General features: G+C 38.6%; 1 protein-coding gene across 1 annotated transcript in view; it reads left to right on the top strand.

Moving 5' to 3' along the window:
- Positions 1-677: 677 nt before the first annotated feature.
- Positions 678-19,646, top strand: part of LOC110208469 (potassium channel, subfamily K, member 16-like) — a 40,647-nt gene continuing 21,678 nt past the window's right edge. Inside the window, exons 1-3 of the mRNA XM_020986534.2 lie at positions 678-945; positions 10,908-11,028; positions 13,390-13,556. Coding sequence (XP_020842193.1) covers positions 751-945; positions 10,908-11,028; positions 13,390-13,556 — 483 coding nt within the window. The 5' untranslated portion in view covers positions 678-750. The remainder of the gene's footprint in view (positions 946-10,907; positions 11,029-13,389; positions 13,557-19,646) is intronic.

Genomic DNA, 19,646 nt, shown 5'->3' with positions numbered 1-19,646 from the left:
ATAAATATACAAAGGAGATTAATCTCATATTAATGGAGAAGCAATTGGGGCACACCCCCACCCCAAGAATTTTCTAGCTATAGAGCTTAAAAGCTAGCTCTCTACTTTATTGTCAAATTCAGTCTCAGTAAAATAGTTCCATTTTTATTTTACTGCTCACCAAGACTTTTTCTCAAACAACCCCCCCACCCCCATCAAGGCAAAATTCTATAGAAGTGAGAGTCACAAATTAGGCCCCTGGTCAGTTGGCCTCAATCAACTCATCCAAGCCTGAAAACAAAATAATAGGTTTGTCTCTTTTAAAAAATCGACATGGAAAGTGCCTCCAAGAAGAACCATTATATTCATGTCCTCCAGCTTCTAGCAAGTCTATGCAACTAGTTTATGTGAGCAGCTAGTTTATGGCCTGGTGCCAAGCTCCCTCCCCAACTTTTACCCTGACTGACTTGCCAGGGAAACTGAGAAATTCAATATTTCACAGAGTGAAGGAAGTCCCTGGTCAGGAAGAGTTCAATTTTCTTTTTCCATTAATATTACGAAAGTAGCCTCCTTTGTATATTTGTTTAAAATTATACTTGAAGACAAAAAGCCATTTAGATTCTGTGTCTAGGAAGGCCTTTCCTCTTGGGTCTTGGGTTTTTTTTTCTGTTGCTTTTTTTTTAAGGGGTTGGAGAAGGAAGCAGTTTTACATTAAAGAAATTTGAGTCTCTTTGTCCCCGGTTCCCATTGGAATCAGCTCTGCAGAAAGCCATGGGTGCCTCTAAAATTCAGATTACCCTGCTGCTGGTTAGTTATTTTATCTACTTAATATTGGGGTCTCTGATATTCCAAGCCCTGGAGACTGACTTTGAGAGAGAACTGAAAACATCAGTGTATGAAATGAAAGCTGCTTTCCTGAGAAAACTCGGTGATCTAACTCCAGAAGACGTTGAACAATTTGTGGAGGTAAGAGGGAGCAATGGATCTGCAACCCATGCTGGGAGAGGTAGTAGTAGTGGTGGTGGTGTAGTAGTAGTAGTAGTAGTAGTAGTAGTAGTAGTAGTATAGTAGTAGTAGTAGTAGTAGTAGAGTGAAGTTGGAAACTTGGGAGGAAAAAAGAGAAAAACAAATGAGGAAGAAGTAGAAGCCTTGGCTTCCTTATTTGAAAAATGGTGGTACAGGAAGGGGTTGGACTGGATGACCTACAAGGTCTCTTCTGTCTTTAAATCTATAGTGATGACAGAGATAGAATTGGGGGAGAGACAAGTTGTAATACAGACTTTCGGGAGTATAGGAACTTGGGTCATTTCTGCCTGGTCCCATCATCTGGGATGTTCTGAAAGGGAAGGAGGTTTAAGGGTACCATGGAACTAGAGTTTGCCCGTTTAGTTTCTGGATACTACTGGACAAACCATTTTCACATTGCTATCCTCCTCTTGTAGCCCCTTGCCAGGTGCCGTGGGCATCACTCTTGAGTCCTGTATTCTAGAATGTGACATTTTTTTGATGATTTTAGAAACTTTCTTTGTATTGTCTATTTAAATCAAACTGCAATCACCTTTTGTGTTGTTTCAGTTAACACATAGCACTTTGTTATTATAGGAAGAAGGCAAGGTTCAAATGAAAATCATTCTAATTTCAAGTCACCTTACTGAGAATGCCAGGTGAAGTGACATACGGGACAGAAGCAGTAAATCTAGGAGATTGGAGAGGAAAGCTAAGAAGAAAAGGTACTGGTAGGTAGAGATATTTCAGGGTGGCACCTTTTGATAATGGAAAAGGATGATCAAGGGAGATAGGAATAAGATATGACTTTAATAGTCAATCTCATTTAATGAAAACAACCAATTTCCTTCTCAGTGTGCATTCATGAACACTTCTCTTCCAACTCCAAGGAATATTAATATCCCCATGATAAGGACAGAGGAAGCTGAAGCATAACTGACATTGAGTGTCACAAGATTAAAATGTATGAATGAAAACCATGTGATATAGTTAAAAGGGAGGTGGATTTAGAAGACCTAGGGGAAGACCAGCTGTGTGACCTTCAATAAAAAACTTAACCTTTCCAAAGCTGTAAAATGAAGATAATGCCTATACTACTCTACCTCAGAGAGTTGTTATAAGAAAAGCATTTTTAAACCTCAGAGTGCTACAGAAATGTGAGTGATGAGGAAAAGTTGGGTTATTTGCTCTTGTAACCAAATCAATAATCAAAGGAGGAATTGCCACCTTTCTAGACCTAGTCAAATGTGAAATGTTCTTAACAGCTAATTAAATCTAGCCATTCTATAATGCATGTAAATATTAGAGTATCATGTTTTCCTTTACAACCAAGATTTCTAAGACACCCCACAATTTATATTAAATTAACCTTAAACCTATCCAGTTCAGCCAAAGGAAAGAAGAGAAGACAGAAAACTTGACAGAGAAAAATATCCTTGAAGGGGAAAAGGGAAAGATTCATTACCATCTTGACTGTTTTCTTAAAACATTTATGTAACACTTACATGCACAGAGTTCTACACTAGGTCATGTACAAAAGGCAGAGATGTCTCACGGTTGCATAATTAAACTCTAACAGAGAATCTAGGAAGCGGGTCACAAGGTGCGATGTACTACAAAGTGGGCAAGGCCCTCCCTAAGTAGAGAATCTATTTTATGGGAAATATTCCAGGATTATGCCCCAGGAAGATTGGAAAGAATGACCATTCACCACCATGTGTAACATATGAAAGTTCCACTCAACTCTGTAATCCTTTGAGATATATGCACATATATGTATGTATACACAATATGTACACATACATGTATACACATGTGCATGTACATATACAGTACACATATACATACATACATTTATATGTACACAAAGATAGATACATACACATGCATATATATGGTGCATATGTATGTATGGATAGAGTACCAGGCCTGGAAGTCAGGAAGACCTGAATTTAAATCCGGCCTCAGACTCTTACCTGCTGTGTGACCCTGGACAAGTCACTTAACCCTGTTGGCTTCAGTTCCTCATCTGTAAAATGAGCTGAGAAGGAAATGGCAAACCACCCTAGAACCTTTGCCAAGAAAACCACAAATGGGGTCACGAAGAGTTGGACACGACTGAAAAAAAACTGAACAACAGATAGCACAGTTGGTAGAGCACCAGGCCTAGAGTTAGGAAGATCTGAGTTCAAATTTGGCCTCACACACTAACTAGCTGTGTGACCCTGGGCAAGTTAACTTCTATTTGGCTCAGTTTCCTCATCTGTACAATGGGGATAATGAAAAGCACCTACCTCTTAGAGTTGTTGTGAGAATCAAATGAAATTATAATTGTAAAACACTTAGCCCAGTGCCTGGCACCTAATAAGTGCTATGTAAATGTTAGATATTATTATTAATTATCATTATTATTTTTTAATCAGACCAGTGATTCATGAGTATAGAGAGCTTCCAATGAGTAACTTCTGTGTACCCAGATCAATACCTTCTCTGCAACTTACAGTTTTATTTGGGGCACTGAGAGGTTAAGGCACTGGTCCAGGGTCACACAGGCAGTATGGTCAGAGGTGAGACTTCAACCAAGTATTCATGACTCCACCATCAGCTCTCAAATCACCATGCTGCCTTTGTCTAAGCTTTCTCTGTCAACAGAACAGATAGGAAGTGTAAATTAAAAGAAAGTACTTAATTAGGACAGAATAGCAGAGTAAATAGTAAGGGGAAATCAAGAGGCAAAATCATTCTGCATTCTGTCATCCCACTCCCACTCCAATCAATACATGAAGGTGTGGATGAGGACATGCTTGTCAGATAACTTACTCTCCTAGATAATAAAGGTCTGCATTATGCCTGAAACACCTCTCATAGCTCCATCTCACAGAAACTGGCTGTGCCTTGTTGATCTACTCTGTCTCTGCAATGCTATTCCTTTGAAGACATCATTTTTTTCCCTCTCCCAAGATGCTGTTTATATCTGTCATTGACTGTGGTGGCAGCTTAATCTACGACTATAATCTGCTGCCATGACTTGTTCTTCCTTAAAGGTGGTATTACTGATGTTTCATGAGATTGCTCTGGTCAATATGCCTGAAAGCTAATCAGTATTTTCATCTCTTTTGTTATTCAGGCATCTCCCTACCTACCTGGGTCAGTCTACTCTGCCTCAGTAAAAAGTCTTCATCCTACCTTCTAGGTTGGGTTGTGAACAGTGAATTCTTTTCTTTTCTTTTCTTTCTTCTTTTTTATTTAAGTTAATGTTGCAAATTTTATTTTTTATTTTAATTATTTTCTCTTAATAGTATTTAAATTTTTTTCAATTACGTGTAAAGATAGTTTTAAACATTCATTTTTGTAAGACTTTGAGTTCCAAAGTTTTCTCCCTCCCTTCCTCCCCTCCCCTCTTCCCAAGACATCAAGCAATCTGATATAGGTTATACATGTACAATCATGTTAAACATATTTCCACACTGGTCATGTTGCAAAAGAAAATTCAGAACAAAAGGGAAAAACCATAAGAAAGAAAAAACAAAAAACAAAGCAAAAATAGTGTGCTTTGATCTGCATGCAGACTCCACAATTCTTTCTCTGAATGTAGATAACATTTTTCATCATGAGTCTTCTGGAATTGTCTTGGATCATTGTATTTCAGAGAAGAGCTAAGTCTATCATAATTGATCATCACACAGTGGTGCTGTTACTGTGTACAGTGTTCTGATTCTGCTTACTTCACTCAGCATCAGTTCATGTAAGTCTTTCTAGGTTTTTCTGAAATTTGTATGCTCATCATCTCTTATATCACAATGGTATTCCATTACATTCATATAACACAACTTGTTCAACCATTCCCACATTGATGGGCATCCTCTCAATTTCCAATTCTTTGCCACCACAGAAAGTGTTGCTATAAATATTTTTGTACATGGGGGTCCTTTCTCCTTTTTTATGATCTCTCTGGGATACAGACCTAGTAGTGGTACTGCTGGATCAAAGAGTATGCACAGTTTTATAGCCTTTTGGGCATAGTTCCAAACTGCTCTCCAGAATACTTGGATCAGTTCGCAACTCCACCAATAATGCATTACTGTTCCAATTTTCTCACATCTTCTCCAACATTTTAACTGAATTCCTTTCAACTTCTGTCATGCCTCTGGAAGCTAATGGCCAAGCTATGCAAGTTATCTTGCATATACCTTAATGAGGGGAAGGGTGGGTTGACCTCTGTGGATATATTCCATATCTGCTCATGTAGTAGGAATGCACAGATCCATTTCTTCCACAAGTAATCTATCTAGTGCCATCCCTGAAGCACTAGAGTGCCTTCAAAATTGAACTTCTTTGTAGTCACCATTGAACTAGAGGGTTCAGGGCTTTCTTGATGCTCTCTGCCATTATCATCTTCATCTTCTTATAGGCTTTCACACAGGTAGCATGGATTATTAGAATCTTTAAATATTTAGTTTCAGATTTATGCCTGTACAAGGCATAGACATATGCACCTATGCCTTACTTTGCCAGTACCTTGAAATAGCTAGATTTGGTCCCAATCAGTGCTGAAATTTTGTAAATATTTTCTGGGTCTGGACATATCAGAGTCATAGTTTCCACTTTATTAATGATACCCAGGACTCCTCTAAGGATCTCCAGAAACATTGTGACATAACCCAAATACAGGTAGTCCTCATGCAGCTCACTGAGATCTAGGAGCATCTATTGTCCTAGTATAGGCAATAGACATATTTAAAGTGTCCATTATAAAACAACTGGCCTAAAATTGTCGTTTGGCATCTACCAGCTAACACTGCAGGATATAGATGTATTTAGTAGAAACATTTGACACAGACCAATTAAAAAGAAAAAAACCAGACCAATTGAGAAATACCATCCACGTGTGTACTCCATTTGAAAAATGAAAACAGACATCACAAAGAAGGTCAGTCATCCAATTAATTAGTAGTCAGTCAGTTAATCAGGATTTATTTAATGTCTACTTTGTGCTAGGCTACTGTAGTAAGCACTGGGAATACAAAGAAAGGGGGGAAAAAGCAGTTCCTATTCTCAAGGAGCTCACAGTCAGGGAGAGAACATACAACTACGTACAAACAAAATATATACAGGACAAATTGGGAGTAATCTTAGAGGAAGTCATGAAGATTATGGAGGACTAGGAAAAGCTTTCTGCTCAAAGTAGGGGTTTAGCTGATATTTGAAGGAAGCCAGGGAAACTAGGAGGCTGAGACAAGGAGAGCTTTCTAGGCATGGGGAACAGTCAGTAGAAGTTCTAAGAGTCAAGAGATAGAGTGTTGTGTACAAGGAACAACGTGAAGTCCAGTCTTACTGGATTAGAGAGTATATGGAGGGGAGTAAGGTGTAAGAAATACTAGAAAGGGTAGGATGGGGCCAGGTTATGAAGGACTTTAAGAACCAGACAGATGATTTTATATTTGATTTTGGAGATAATAGGAAGTTAGTGGACTTTATTGAATAGGAGGAAGAAGGGGTGACATGATTATATCTGCACTTTATGAAGATCAATTTCACGGCTCAGTGAAAGATGGATTGGCATTGAGAGAAGCAAGGAGATCAACTAGTAGGCTATGGCAATTGTCTAGGTTTGAGCTGATGAAGGCCAATTTATTCCAGCATGATTTCAGTGTCATAAGAGAGATTTATGGCCTTTGGAGGGAATAGGAGTGGTGCTTCCCACCACCCGATGAACATCTCATAGCTGGTCACACCCTACACATCCCAGTGATGCTCAACACCTCTATGTCATCATCTAAATCCCATTTCCCATTCCCTCACCAACTGATTTCTTATTCCCATCCCTCTCAACCCTTCCATCTCAAAGTCCTAACCAAGCACCACCCAAAATCCTTCATAAGGTAACCATCTCCTACCTTTCTAGTCTTCTTGTCCTTTACTCCCCACCACATACTTTTTGGTCCAGTGACACTGGTTTCCTTGTTATTCCACAAACAAGATACTCCATCTATCCCTTGGACCCAGGCATTTTCTCCAGTTATCCCCCAGGCCTGGAATGTTTTCCCCTCCTTATCTTCACCTTCCCTGGTTTCCTTTAAGTCCCAACTAAAATCCTATCTTTTACAGGAAACCTTTCCCAACTCCTCTCAATTCTAGTCCCTTCACTCTCTTAATTATCTCCTATTTATACTGTAGCTTGTTTGTACATACTGTTTTTTGTTATATTCCCCCATTAGATTGTGAGTTCCTTAGGATAGGTCTGAGTTTTGCCTCTTTTCATATCCCCATCACTTAGCAGAGTGCCTGGAATATAGTAGGTGCTTAATAAAAGTTTATTGACTGATTATCAGAAAGGGGCATATACGAAAAATGTTACAAAAATGAGAACAACAGGACTAGACCACTGATCGAATGTGAAACAGAGGTGAAGAAAGAGATGGCAGCAAAAGGCACTCTAAGCGCTGTGAGATGAGGAACAGGAAAGAAGAAAGAGCTCTCTGAGATTTTCTTTTAGTCACTAACTTCTGTACAATGTAAACTATATAACTTATTCTTGGATCCTGGCACCTAAATCAGTACTCAGTATGGGAGGTAAGAGAGAGTGAGTAGTCAAGAATGACACTTAGGTTGTGAGGTTGGGTAACTGGGCCCTTGATGGGGAACTGGAGATACAAGACTAGAGATCCGGAGAGAAGTTGGCGATAGACAAGACACATGGGAGTAGATGAGATCACCAAGTGAAATAATACAGAGGGAGAAGAGAAGGCAGCGCAGTAATGAGCCTTGGGGGCGACCCTCACTGCTAGCAGGTGTGACCTAGATAAATATCTAGCATAGGAGACAGAGAAAGAGCAGACAGGTGAGATTAAAAAAAAATAATGATGAAGACCTAGAAAAAAGCCATTAGATTTGATAATTAAGTGGTGGTGGTAATTGTGGAGATAGGCCTGATGAGGTCAGAAGCCAAACTGCAAAGAGTTAAGAAGAGAGTGAGAGGAAAGGAAGTGAAGGCACCTGTTGCAGACAGCCAGCCTTCTGAGGAGTTTAGTCACAAAAGGGAAGAGCAGTAGGGGACAATAGCTAGTGGGGCTAGGTGGATCTAGGGAAGGTTTTTGAGGATAATGAAGAGCTGTAGGCAGTAGCGAAGCAACCAGCACAGAGGGAGTGATCTAACATTAGTAAGAGGGGAGCATTTATAGAGGGGACAATCTGCTGGCAAAGACAGGATGGAATGGGATCACTTGTACATGTAGAGGGGTTTGCCTTGGCAAGGAAAATGACCATGTGAAACAGGTAAAGGAGGAGAGAACAGCAAAAGGCACATGAATGATGTGGGATGAAGAATAGGGGAAAAGAGGGAACTCTGAGATTTTCCTTTAGTTATTAAATTCTTTATTATGTAAACTATATAACTTATACCTAGATCCTGGCACCTAAATCATTGGGAAGTTATACTTTCCAAGATAAAGAACCTGCAACATCCAACAGTCTTTGGGAAGATGAATGAGTTGGGTACAATTACAGAAATCCAAGACAAATGTCTCAAGCTCTACCTTAACCCTTCTTTCTTGCCAAAGGGAAGTTCTAGGATAATTTGCAAGGCTAGTGTTAGTTTCTAGGGACATGATAGCAATTAAAACATTTTCTTACCTTAACCCAAATATCAGACAGGTAAAGGGTAATTGTTGCTGAGGCACAAGCAAAGCAATTAAAGATGGTCTTGACCTAATAGCTTTTGGTCAGTGGGTAGGTATGGATATGGATCTGACTCAGAGCTAAAATAGCTCTGGACACTGCCATATGGGGGAGAGATCACATAGCCCATATAATTTATCCACAAACCAGTAGATGGCTACATAGAGGGGAAGACAGCCTAGCAGATAGCACTAACAGCTAGAAGTATAGCAGAGAAAGCACCTTAGTGGAGAAAGCCTGACAGATGACTTTGCCAGAACAGCTGATGATCACAATTATGGGTGGGGAATCTGTGGCATCGCCTCATGTGGCCCTCTAAGTCCACAAGTACAGCCCTTTGGCTTCAGTTTGGACTCAGTCAAAGGGCCACACTTGAGTACTTAGAGGGCCACATGGCCTCAAGGCCCCAGTGTCCCCACTCCTAATCTAAAGTACTTCTCTGTATGAGGAAGCAGAAAGTGGCAGTGTTAGAAGCAAAGAAATATTCCAGCTGTGACACAGTCCTAGGAGTGTGAGTTGGCTAGGGTACGTGTATTCTCTCTTATATGTGTTTCCTGGCTACATAAGTTTCCTGGATGCATGTGTTCCCACTCTCATGTGAGTTCCCTGTGTGTGTTTCCTCTCTCACACGTCTTCTGGCTATGTGTGTTCCCTATTCATATTCTTTTTTCCACTAGTGGTATAAGAATCAGTGGGAGGATGTGCTCCTGTATATGGGGGGGAGTTTGTCATGGTTTTTTACCTTACTCTTCTGTTTTAATTAAATATCTGTGCTTTGCATTATTGTGTGCTTTGGTCTGGCAAAAGAGAAACATTGGTTAGAGGGGTGGACTGTGGTTTTAAGTAGATGTTGACCCAAAGCCTTTCTTCAACGTGGCTATAGCTTTCAGGATGCCGTATTTGGTAGTGGTTAGGGAGAAAATGAGCTATAATGTATCCTGAAAGCTAACATGATGAATTGGGCTTTAATAGATAAGAATTTAATAAGACTTTTATTTCTTGTTCTAGGTTTTTCAGTCTTGTTAAGTCAAAAGTAAATGTTAAGGGCAATCTAATCCTAAATACAGGGCAGCTGGGTGGCATAGCAGATAGAGTTAGGAATACCTGACTTCAAATTTGGCCCCAGACAAGTACTACCTGTGTAACCCTGGGCAAGTCAGTTAACCCTGGTTGCCTTAGTTCCTCATCTGTAAAATGAGCTGGAGAAGAAAATGGCAAACCACTCTAGTATCTTTGCCAAGAAAACCCCAAATGGGGTCAGAAGAATTGGACAGTACTGAACAACAACAGCCCTAAATAACGGTTAGAGGAAAGTAGTCCCACCAGGATGCAAATAGCTTGTTATAATTCAATCTGGGCTTTCTGAGAAAATGATTTCCATTTCTTTGGCTGACTCTAAATTAACCTTGCAAATGACTAGACCTACCAATGAGTGTAGTCATCCCACAAAATCTATACATATCCTTTTCACCTGTTTTTAATAATAAAAGCCTACTCATACACCTTGTTTCGCTCAATACCACACCCTGCTCTGATACACAGTTCCTTCAAGGGTCATCTCCCCTGAGGTAGGTAAGATAGCTAGCATTTTGTTTCAACTTTTAATGACCCTCAATCCAATTTCCTAGAACTTATTTCAAGATTGAATTTGAATTCAAAGGCCTCAATTTCCCATTATTACTATAAAGGATAACAATAGCAACAAGAAATAAGAATTTCTATTTACATAGTGCTTTAAGGTTTTGCAAATAATTCACTACATAGAGGGTAGTAGGTGGCACAGTGGATAAGTGCTAGGCCTTGAGTTAGAAAGACTCATCTTCCTGAATTCAAATCTGGCCTCAGACACCTACTGACTCTGGGCAAGTCACTTAACACTGTTTGCCTCAGTTTCCTCTTCTGTAAAATGATCTTGAGAAGGAAAGGCAAACCACTCCAGGATCTTTGCCAAGAAAATCCCAAATGGGGTCATGAAGAGTCAAATACGATTGAAATGACCAAAAAACAACAACTCCACACAAAAATCCTGTGAAGTCAGTTATATGATTATTATCCCCATTTGACAAATAAGGAAGCTCAGGGTCTGAGGAGTTAAGTGACCTGCCAGTGATTTGTGGTGGGATTTGAATTCAATTCACCTGGTTCCAAATTCAATGTCCCATTCATTATGCCCACACGATTCCTATAAAAAACACAAGTAGAAGTGAATTTAAAGATTGCTTTCTGTTTTTGTTTTTTACTTACAGAATCTGACTCATGCAGTCCGAAGAGGAATATATCCCCTAGGAAATGCAACAGAGCTTGACCATGACAATTGGGATTTTAGCAATTCTTTTTTCTTTGTGGGCTCCATTGTATCCACAATAGGTGGGTATTATTACACTTACTTTCCAACCACCTTTCTGAGATTTTCCCTAGGACTACAGGATCATAGGTTCAAAGCTATAAAGGACCTTAAAGTACATATAATCCAACCTTCTTACGTTATCAATCAGGAAACTCAAATGAAGTAAATTCCTCAAGGTCATGCAGGTAGTAAGTGACAAAGGCTTAATTTGATTCCAAATTATCTGTCTTAAATTCAGTGTTCTTAAATGGGACCACTACCTGATTTAACTTTCCCCTAGAAATCCTAAGGATAGATTTTGGAGAAAAGCTGGAGTGAACAGAAATATCCAATTTTTCTAATGACCATAGTGATAGTGATTCATACAACCTGTAAGCTGCTATCAAAAAATAATGGCTTGAGTCAGATGAGAAACTATTATCAACAACAATGATAAAAAAAAAATAACTAGGAAATGGAAATGATGTACGAACAAAAGTTAGTCCCCCAAAATGACAAATTAAACATTTCTTTTAGTCATTAATATGTAATTCATGAAAACAAATACTTGCATCTAATTCCTTGTGACATTATAACAGCAATTTTTTTAAAAATTGAGGATCTGTAATTTCATCAGTGAGGAAGAACTACCAGTATGAAAAGTCTCCTCACCCCTACATATAGGAAGTGCGTTTGGTACTTGTAGTCTTAGAGAGTTACTTGGAGGGCACTTAGAAGATGAATGCTTACCCATGGACACATACATTAATATATATTAGGGGCAGAACTTCAACCGAGGTCTTTCTGACTTCAATCCTAGCATTTTGATTTAACCAAAGATTAATTAGAGTCAGTTCTCTGCCAAACTTCAACAATATTTTTGATTAATTTAATATATGATTCTACAAAAGATTATGAGATATTTTTAGCTGTTTAGAAAATGTTAAGATGCCAATAGACTGAAAGGGAAAAGATGTCATCTCTACAGAAGAATAAAGGAATTCTAACTGTTTGGAACAGAATGGGTAAACTGTGTCACATATGAAGAGTAAAAATGAGATTTAAATGGAAACTGATTTCTTATTTGCTTTTGTTAAAAAACAAACAAAAATCTGTTGTGAATTGGCTGTGACATATCAACCAGTTACTGAGATTCCTATGAAAAGAACATATCCATACTTGAGCAAGTTAGCCAGGATGTAAAATCCATGAAAAGCTTTGGAAAAACAGTGATGTATGAAAACATTAAAGTGCGTTATATTATTCCCAGACACTCAAGATAAATTTTCCCCTAAGGACACTGATGGCAGAAAATGAATTCTTAAAAGGGAGGGAACTGAGGGATTTTAGCTCTTTAAGTCAATAAATTAAAGGGAAAAAATAGCATTTGGAGCAATTTTCCCACAAGCAATGCCAAATCCACAGTTCAGAGAAAAGTTTTCAGTTAGTCGTGTAACATGTGAGATAACAATCAGTCCCTAAGGCTATAGTGTGACAAGAAGTGACCACAAAGTAAAAATGGAATTGAGTTCCAGGAATAGGGATCTCCTGATTCAATTGTAATAGGCAGTTCTGTTCACGCTTGGATTCTTATTAGCCTCTTAGATATTATCTGGATTTTTGTTGTTGTTCAGTTGTTTCAGTCATGTCCAACTCTTTGTGACCCCATTAGGGGTTTTCTTGGCAAAGATGCTAAGGTGGCTTTCCATTTCCTTCTCTAGTACATTTTACAGAAGGGGAAACTGAGACAAACAGGGTGAAGTGACTTCCCCAGGGTCACACAGCTAGTAAATATCTGAGTCTGGATTTGAGCTCAGGTTTTCCTGAGTCCAAGTCTTCTTGCTCTATCCACTATGCCACCTAGCTGCCCCTTTAATTAAGTGTACAAGGCTTGTATATTGTGGATATGAACACAAAAATGAAATTCTCCCTGCCTCAAAGAGCTTATAACCTAATAAAATACGTGCATAAATAATTACAAGGCAGGAGATGATAAGGGAGGAATGGAGTTCTAGATAAAATTCCGTAAGAACATTCAATGAGAGAAGATCTATGTGTGATTCATATGAGCACAGATAACTATAGGAAAAAAAATGTTCCAGACTACAGTAAGCCCTAAGAAATTAACTGTCCCAACAGCATTTTCCTTTTTGTACCTGAGAAGGCCAAATGATCTTCCATTAGACAGTTTTAGCTTGGAAAATATGCCAGGCAGGGTATTGCAGGGAATTTTGAAATTCGGTTTGTTTTCTCAGTCTTTACTGTACAGTACATGTACAGTCTATACATGTTAAAATAACAATATTTACTCAATAATAGCCAAACCTAGCATTGGAAACACAGATTTGTAGCAGCAAATAGGCTGAAAGGACATTCAATTTGTTGCTTTTTTGAAAAACCAGGTTATGGGACTCTATCTCCCAAAACAGCTGGTGGACAGATTTTCTGTGTCATCTTTGCTTTGTTTGGAATCCCTTTAAATCTCATCTTCCTGCATCGAGTGGGTAAGACGCTTTCCCTGTTATGTGAAAAACTTGGAAAATGCCTTCAGAGTCAAGGAATGAAACAGGTAATAATTATTCAGTATTGCGATGTATGCTTGTTATCTGTAATCTGCTTTCTTCAAAGAAATGTTAACTGGGGCCAAGGTACTTATTCAGAATAGGTACTCAAGGTACCTAATATAGTAGCTATTGTATTAATTTAGAAAAATCAAGCCTGAGAAGGCATTACAAAATGTAATAGGTTTATCTATGATATTAATGTTTGCAAGTCTAGTATTCCAGAAGTTAATGATTCCTTTTAGGTCTTTAGACTGCAGTTAGATAACAAGTATCTAAGGAATGGTCTGATGATCACTTCATAGTGGAAGCTCATAGAATTCAACTACAGGCATTCTTAAAGGAATGAGATTAGTACGTTTTATGCCAGATATGCTTTTTAATGAAAATATCTAAATATAAACATTAAGTAGAGAAGTGTTATAAAGAGATCTAGAAGCTAGTTTTTTAAAAAAAACATTGGAGATAAGTAGCTACTATGATATTCATGTGGAAGTGTGAAACATTTATTTAAAGTTGCAAATTGTGAGGAACTTGCATGGTGCTCTTCTGTGTCTTACCATTTGAAACATGAACACATTATTGGGGAGAAGGGAGAGATAATAATAAATGCAAACCTACCATCAATTGAATTAAACTTAATTCGTTGGGCTAAAATCAAATTTGGTAACTTTCTCACTAATCCTTAATTTTTATTCAATACTACTACTAAAAATTGTTGTTAAAATTCACACTTGTACTGAATTACTCTAAGATTTATCAAGCACTTTCTTCACAACAGCCCCGGTGAATTGGGTAATGTATTATCATTCCTTTACAAAAGAGGAAATTGAAACTCAAAGAGTTTGTAACTTCTAGTGAATAAGTGTTAGACTTGGTGCTCAAGCCTGACCCACTGGACTCTGAGACCAATATCCAGTCCTCATTTTTCTCTTGAGCTCCAGTCCTGCCTTTTGGATACCCCAATTGCCTTTTGGGCATCTCAAATTAAATGTCTTGTAGGCATATCAAACTCAAGTCCAAAACAGAACTTATTATCTTTTTTCCCCAAAACCCTCTCCTCTTCTCAACTTTCCTATTTACTGTAAAGGGCATTATCATCATTTTCCCAGGCACCCTGATTCCCAATTTCAGCTTCATCCTCAATGCATCATTCACAATCACCCTTTATTTCCAATCTATTGTCAAATCTTGTAATTTTTATCTTCATGACATCTCCCATATACATTACCTTCACTCCACTCACCTCTAGCCAGGACTGTTGTAATAATCTTTGAATTGGTCTCCCTATCTTGTCTTTCCCCATTCTCATTCATCTGCCACTCAGCTGCCAAAGAAATCTTCTTAAAGTCCAAGTCTGACTACCCCTCACACCCACCCCAATAAGCTTTAATGGCCCCTAATTACTTCCAGGATCAAATATATGGCTCTGTTTGGCACTTCACAATCTGGTCCCTTCCTACCTTCCTAGTCTTCTTATACTTTACTCCCCAGCTGAAGACAAACAACACAAAGCAAATACCCCCAAGCCCATTTCTCAGGGCCAAGGTAAAAGTGAAGTAAGTAGAAAAAGTGTGCCTTCCCTCTGACCAGTTCAATTCATGGCATAGATGCTGGACAGAGCATATAGGAGTCACAAAAAGATTGAAAAGAGGGCAGCCAAAAGATAACAGAGGCATTTCCAGAAAAGGATGAATGACTCAGTCTTGCCAGTTTTAAAGATGGAGGAGGCCAACCAAGGGGACTACCCCACCCATGTGGCAAGGGATCCATAGGGCCCCGTGCCTAGCAGACTTGGCAGGCTCAAAACATTCCCAGAGAAGCCCAGGTCTGGAATATTCTCCATCCTCTCTTTCTGGGCTTCCCTGGCTTCCTTCAAGACTCAGCTCAAAATCCACCCCTGCAGGAGGCCTTTGCTGGTCCCCTCCTCCCTACTGCTAATCCTTCATCCTCAGATGATCTTCCATTTCCATTGTGGATACCGGTATGTGCATAATTGTACATTGTCGCATCAATTCCTGCAGCAATTATTAATTACCTGCTTTGTGCCTGGCACTATACTGGGCCCTGGGGATTTGAATGTTTTAAGAAGAGGTTCCCAAGGTGGGTGATACCACCCTGGGGGAGGGGGCTTCTGAAACAATCCAGGGAGGTTAGTAGTAGCCTTGGGTTGAATAAAAATAAGGGGATGGTGGAAGCATATGGAAAGAAGAAAAGATAAGTAAATTTTACAAAATCATTAGTACACGTCTAATCTGTTGTGTAACGGAGTTAAAGTCATAGAGACTACATTATTTTTCAATTAAACATACAAAATGCAAGTTGCAACCAATCAGTAGTTAAGTCTGCTGACAGATCTCCACGAAGCAAGTGTTGGCAGGTGAGCCTGTCTCACACATTGTTGGGAAGTCCAGCAGGAATATGTGCATGTAATGACTTGTTTACAATATGATAGTATACCGTTACATGACACAATATCACATCATCAGAATTTCAATGCAGGAAAAACCCCACAAATTCATAATAAATTATTAAATGTAAAATGCCTCATTTAAAAATATGTATATTTTGAAATGATGCAAATTTAAAAAAAAAAATTAAAGGGCTAAAGAATGTAGATTTCCAGAGTGGGGCACTGAGTAATGTTTTTTTTTGAAAAGGGGGCAGTTGGCCAGATAGGTTTGGGAACATCTGGTTCACAGGATCATTGATCTATAGGGGAAGAGACCCCAGCTATCTAGTCCAACCCATCATTTTACATATAGACCCTATTGTCCTTCTGCCAAGGACAAATACTGCTCGAATAAAAGTTCCACACACAGCTCAGGATGTATATTTGTCAGTATATTTAGCAGGAGTTCTTAACCTTTCATCATGGATTTCTTTGGTTATCTGGTGAAAACCTTAGACCCCTTCTCAGAATAATATTTTAAATGCATAAAATAAATGCATAGGATTACAGAGGAAACCGATTATATTGAAAGACAGTTTTCCTGTCTCTCTCTCTCTCTCTCTCTCTCTCTCTCTCTCTCTCTCTCTCTCTCTCTCTCTCTCTCTCTCTCTCTCTCATCTATCTTCCACCCCCTAGTTACTAACCCCTGGTCTATTACAACCTGTGAACTGTCTTAAAGGAATAGTGTTGCATTTCTCCTCACCTGCAGGAGAAACTGCCTCGGGGTGAGGTATACCAGATCAATGGGGTGAATAAAGAGGGTTAGCACTGGATTTGGAAGAGGAATCCAAGTGGGTGATTCAAGATGCTCACAGAGGGGAAATGAGATGCCCAAGGATATGCAGCTTATTGTTGGAGATAGAACTCAAATCCAGGTCTTATCATTCTTTCGTCTTCTACACTGCCTTATGCAATCGTCATCCAATGGTCAAGCTGAAACACTGGAGTAACTGAATCATAACCATCTTGATATGCTTGCATATCTGATAGGCATAAATAAGTTGTAGCTAAATACAAGGGCAGTTTTCAGGATCTCCCAAGAAAGGCAAATAAAAGAATGGGCTAGATTGGTTTCCTCATATGCCCCCAATCAATTAAGAATATCAATTAATGAATTACTTGGTCATCTTACTTTGTAATCTTCATGATGAGCACAAACAAACCACAGGAGATAAAATTGTAGTTTATGTGACATCTTCTATTGCAGAGAAGAAAGATGTTGAGAAAACAAAGACTTGATGAAATTAAAATACACTTTGATATTTGGCAATATAAAAGTGAGTCGATAGTGAAAATTATAGTGGACCAAGACACGAAAGAGGGCAGTGATTTGGAGATTACTCAAAGCTATCACACTTGTCTGTTATGAATAATTTTCAAGAATATCAGAAGGTGCTGAACATATCAAGCACTGAATGACATAATTTAAAAAAATGAAATTGGCCACATCCTAACTGCAGGACAAAAGGGGAGGGAGCTGTTCTTGAATAGCAACATTGCCACATAGGGATGACAGTTATGGGAGGAAAACAGGTGTCAGTGGGGAGTGCCTTTGATAGGAGGCCCCCACAAGCAGTATATGCTGGTGGTTCAGACATGCAGCAAGATATGCACTCCAATTGAAGACCCCCAAAAGTCACTCAGAGTCATTAGAACTTACTTAGAGTTTTTACATGAAGGGCTGATGTGACACTAATAGGGGACTGCCTTGTCATCTGTGAGGCAAGGCCGTGGTCATTCATTTGGACCATTGGAATGACAGTATTCTCTTAATTGTCTTATCCCTTAGTAGGAGTGAGGAATGGGGGCTGGAGAATCAAGAAAACTTAACTCTGACTGTGCCACAGCATAAAAGTGATTGGGTCAGGTATCTCAGGTCAGTTAAACCTTATCATACATGCATCCTGGGGGCTGTGACTGAACTAGTCAAATTGGTTTCACTAGCTCACATTAGTAGACAAGAAATGACTGGTAATAGACACAGAATTTTAGAGTCAGCTGTTCGTGTGCATTTGTAATTGAGTTACAGCAAGGGTTAAACAAAATAAAAGTTATATGGAATGAAGACAAGAGGAAGACACTGTATACTATTGCAACAAGATTGATCTATTTTGGTGAAATCAGAAGTCATTTGGAAAAATAAAAAACGGATAACTGAAAGACATTGCCTTGGACTATCACTGTCTCTTAAAGACATTTAACTCATGTATCCAAGTCACTGTTTTGAGGCTAAAAGAGTCCAGAAAGAATCTTAGACAACAAATAATTAATCTCCTTGCCAACTGAAGAGGTGTGGTAGCTAAAGGCAACACTGAACTAGAGTTATAAGCTTATTTGCAAAACATCACAGGGCAGGATGCTGGGAGACTAGGAACAGTATTATCTCATAAAATAATGAAAAGTAGTTGCAGAGAAATAAGCCTCCAGAGAGCTTAACATGAAACATAACAAAGCCAAGAACATTTGTGGATAAAACTGGAATGGGGACAACAAGCATAAGCACCTTGAAACAGAGATGCTAGCATTTTTGTAGTGTTCTATTCTCATAGGTGATAATAGTGGAAACACCACATTTAGACCCTTCCATTGCAGTGTATAGTGCCATAAGGGTCCATTAATAGCACTTAAAAATATTAAGTTAGGAAGAGCAGCTGGATCTGGCTGAACACAAACAGAAGAAATCTATAATGGAGACAATTATCATTTTAAAGGTACTTAAGGGATAGATTTTCAGGATTTCTAAGAGAAGAAGATTCAAAAAGAATAGAAAACATATGGTATTTTAACATATAAAAGGCAACCAACAGACTTCAGCAACTACTGACTCACATGCCTGTTTTTTGTCTCCATAAAATTTTTATGAGAAGGTTTTGTGCATGTATTGGCGGTATCTTTGATGAAAATATGAGAAGAGAATAGGCAGGCTTCCACAGATAGGTTTCTATAACAGATGACATTTTTATGGTTACACTATGTACTGAGAAGTATAGATCATATCTGACCCCTCTGGACCTATTTTTAAGTGATTAAAAAAAAAACCTTGGCTTAGTAGAACAAAATATAGCTATGGTTACTTTCCTCAGATCACAACTTTCATATAGATAGATAGATAGATACATACATACATACATACATAGATACATAGATACATAGATACATAGATAGATAGATAGATAGATACATAGATAGATAGATAAATACATAGATAGATAGATAGATAGATAATAGATAGATAGATAGATAGATAGATAGATAGATAGATAGATAGATAGATAGATAGATAGGTAGATTAGATAGATAAGTAGGTAGGTAGAGATTGAGATGGAAATAGATGATACATGGATGGATGGAGGAGGAGGAGGAGAGAGAAAGAGAAAGAGAGAGAGCACATTTATCAAGCATTTACTAACTGCCAGGAACTATATTCAATCCTGAGAATGTAAATAGAGGCAAAAACCAAGATTGTCTCTGCCCTCAAGAATGGTTAGCATAAGTACTTCCTCAAAGTGTGGTCCCTGGCTGAATTCACCAATCAGAGAAGGAGACTGTAGAGGCTGAGGCATTGATAGCTTGAAAAGGCCTGATGGGATATAAATCCAGGAGTCCAGGGACTCAGTCATAGCCTGAGCTAGATTTGTAGTAAACA

Source organism: Phascolarctos cinereus, unplaced genomic scaffold, assembly GCF_003287225.1.
Source record: "Phascolarctos cinereus isolate Bilbo 61053 unplaced genomic scaffold, phaCin_HiC Scaffold_3;HRSCAF=262, whole genome shotgun sequence".
Classification (NCBI taxonomy): domain Eukaryota; kingdom Metazoa; phylum Chordata; class Mammalia; order Diprotodontia; family Phascolarctidae; genus Phascolarctos; species Phascolarctos cinereus.
Note: the sequence above shows the minus strand (reverse complement) of the source record. Positions and strands in the feature narration are given on the sequence as shown.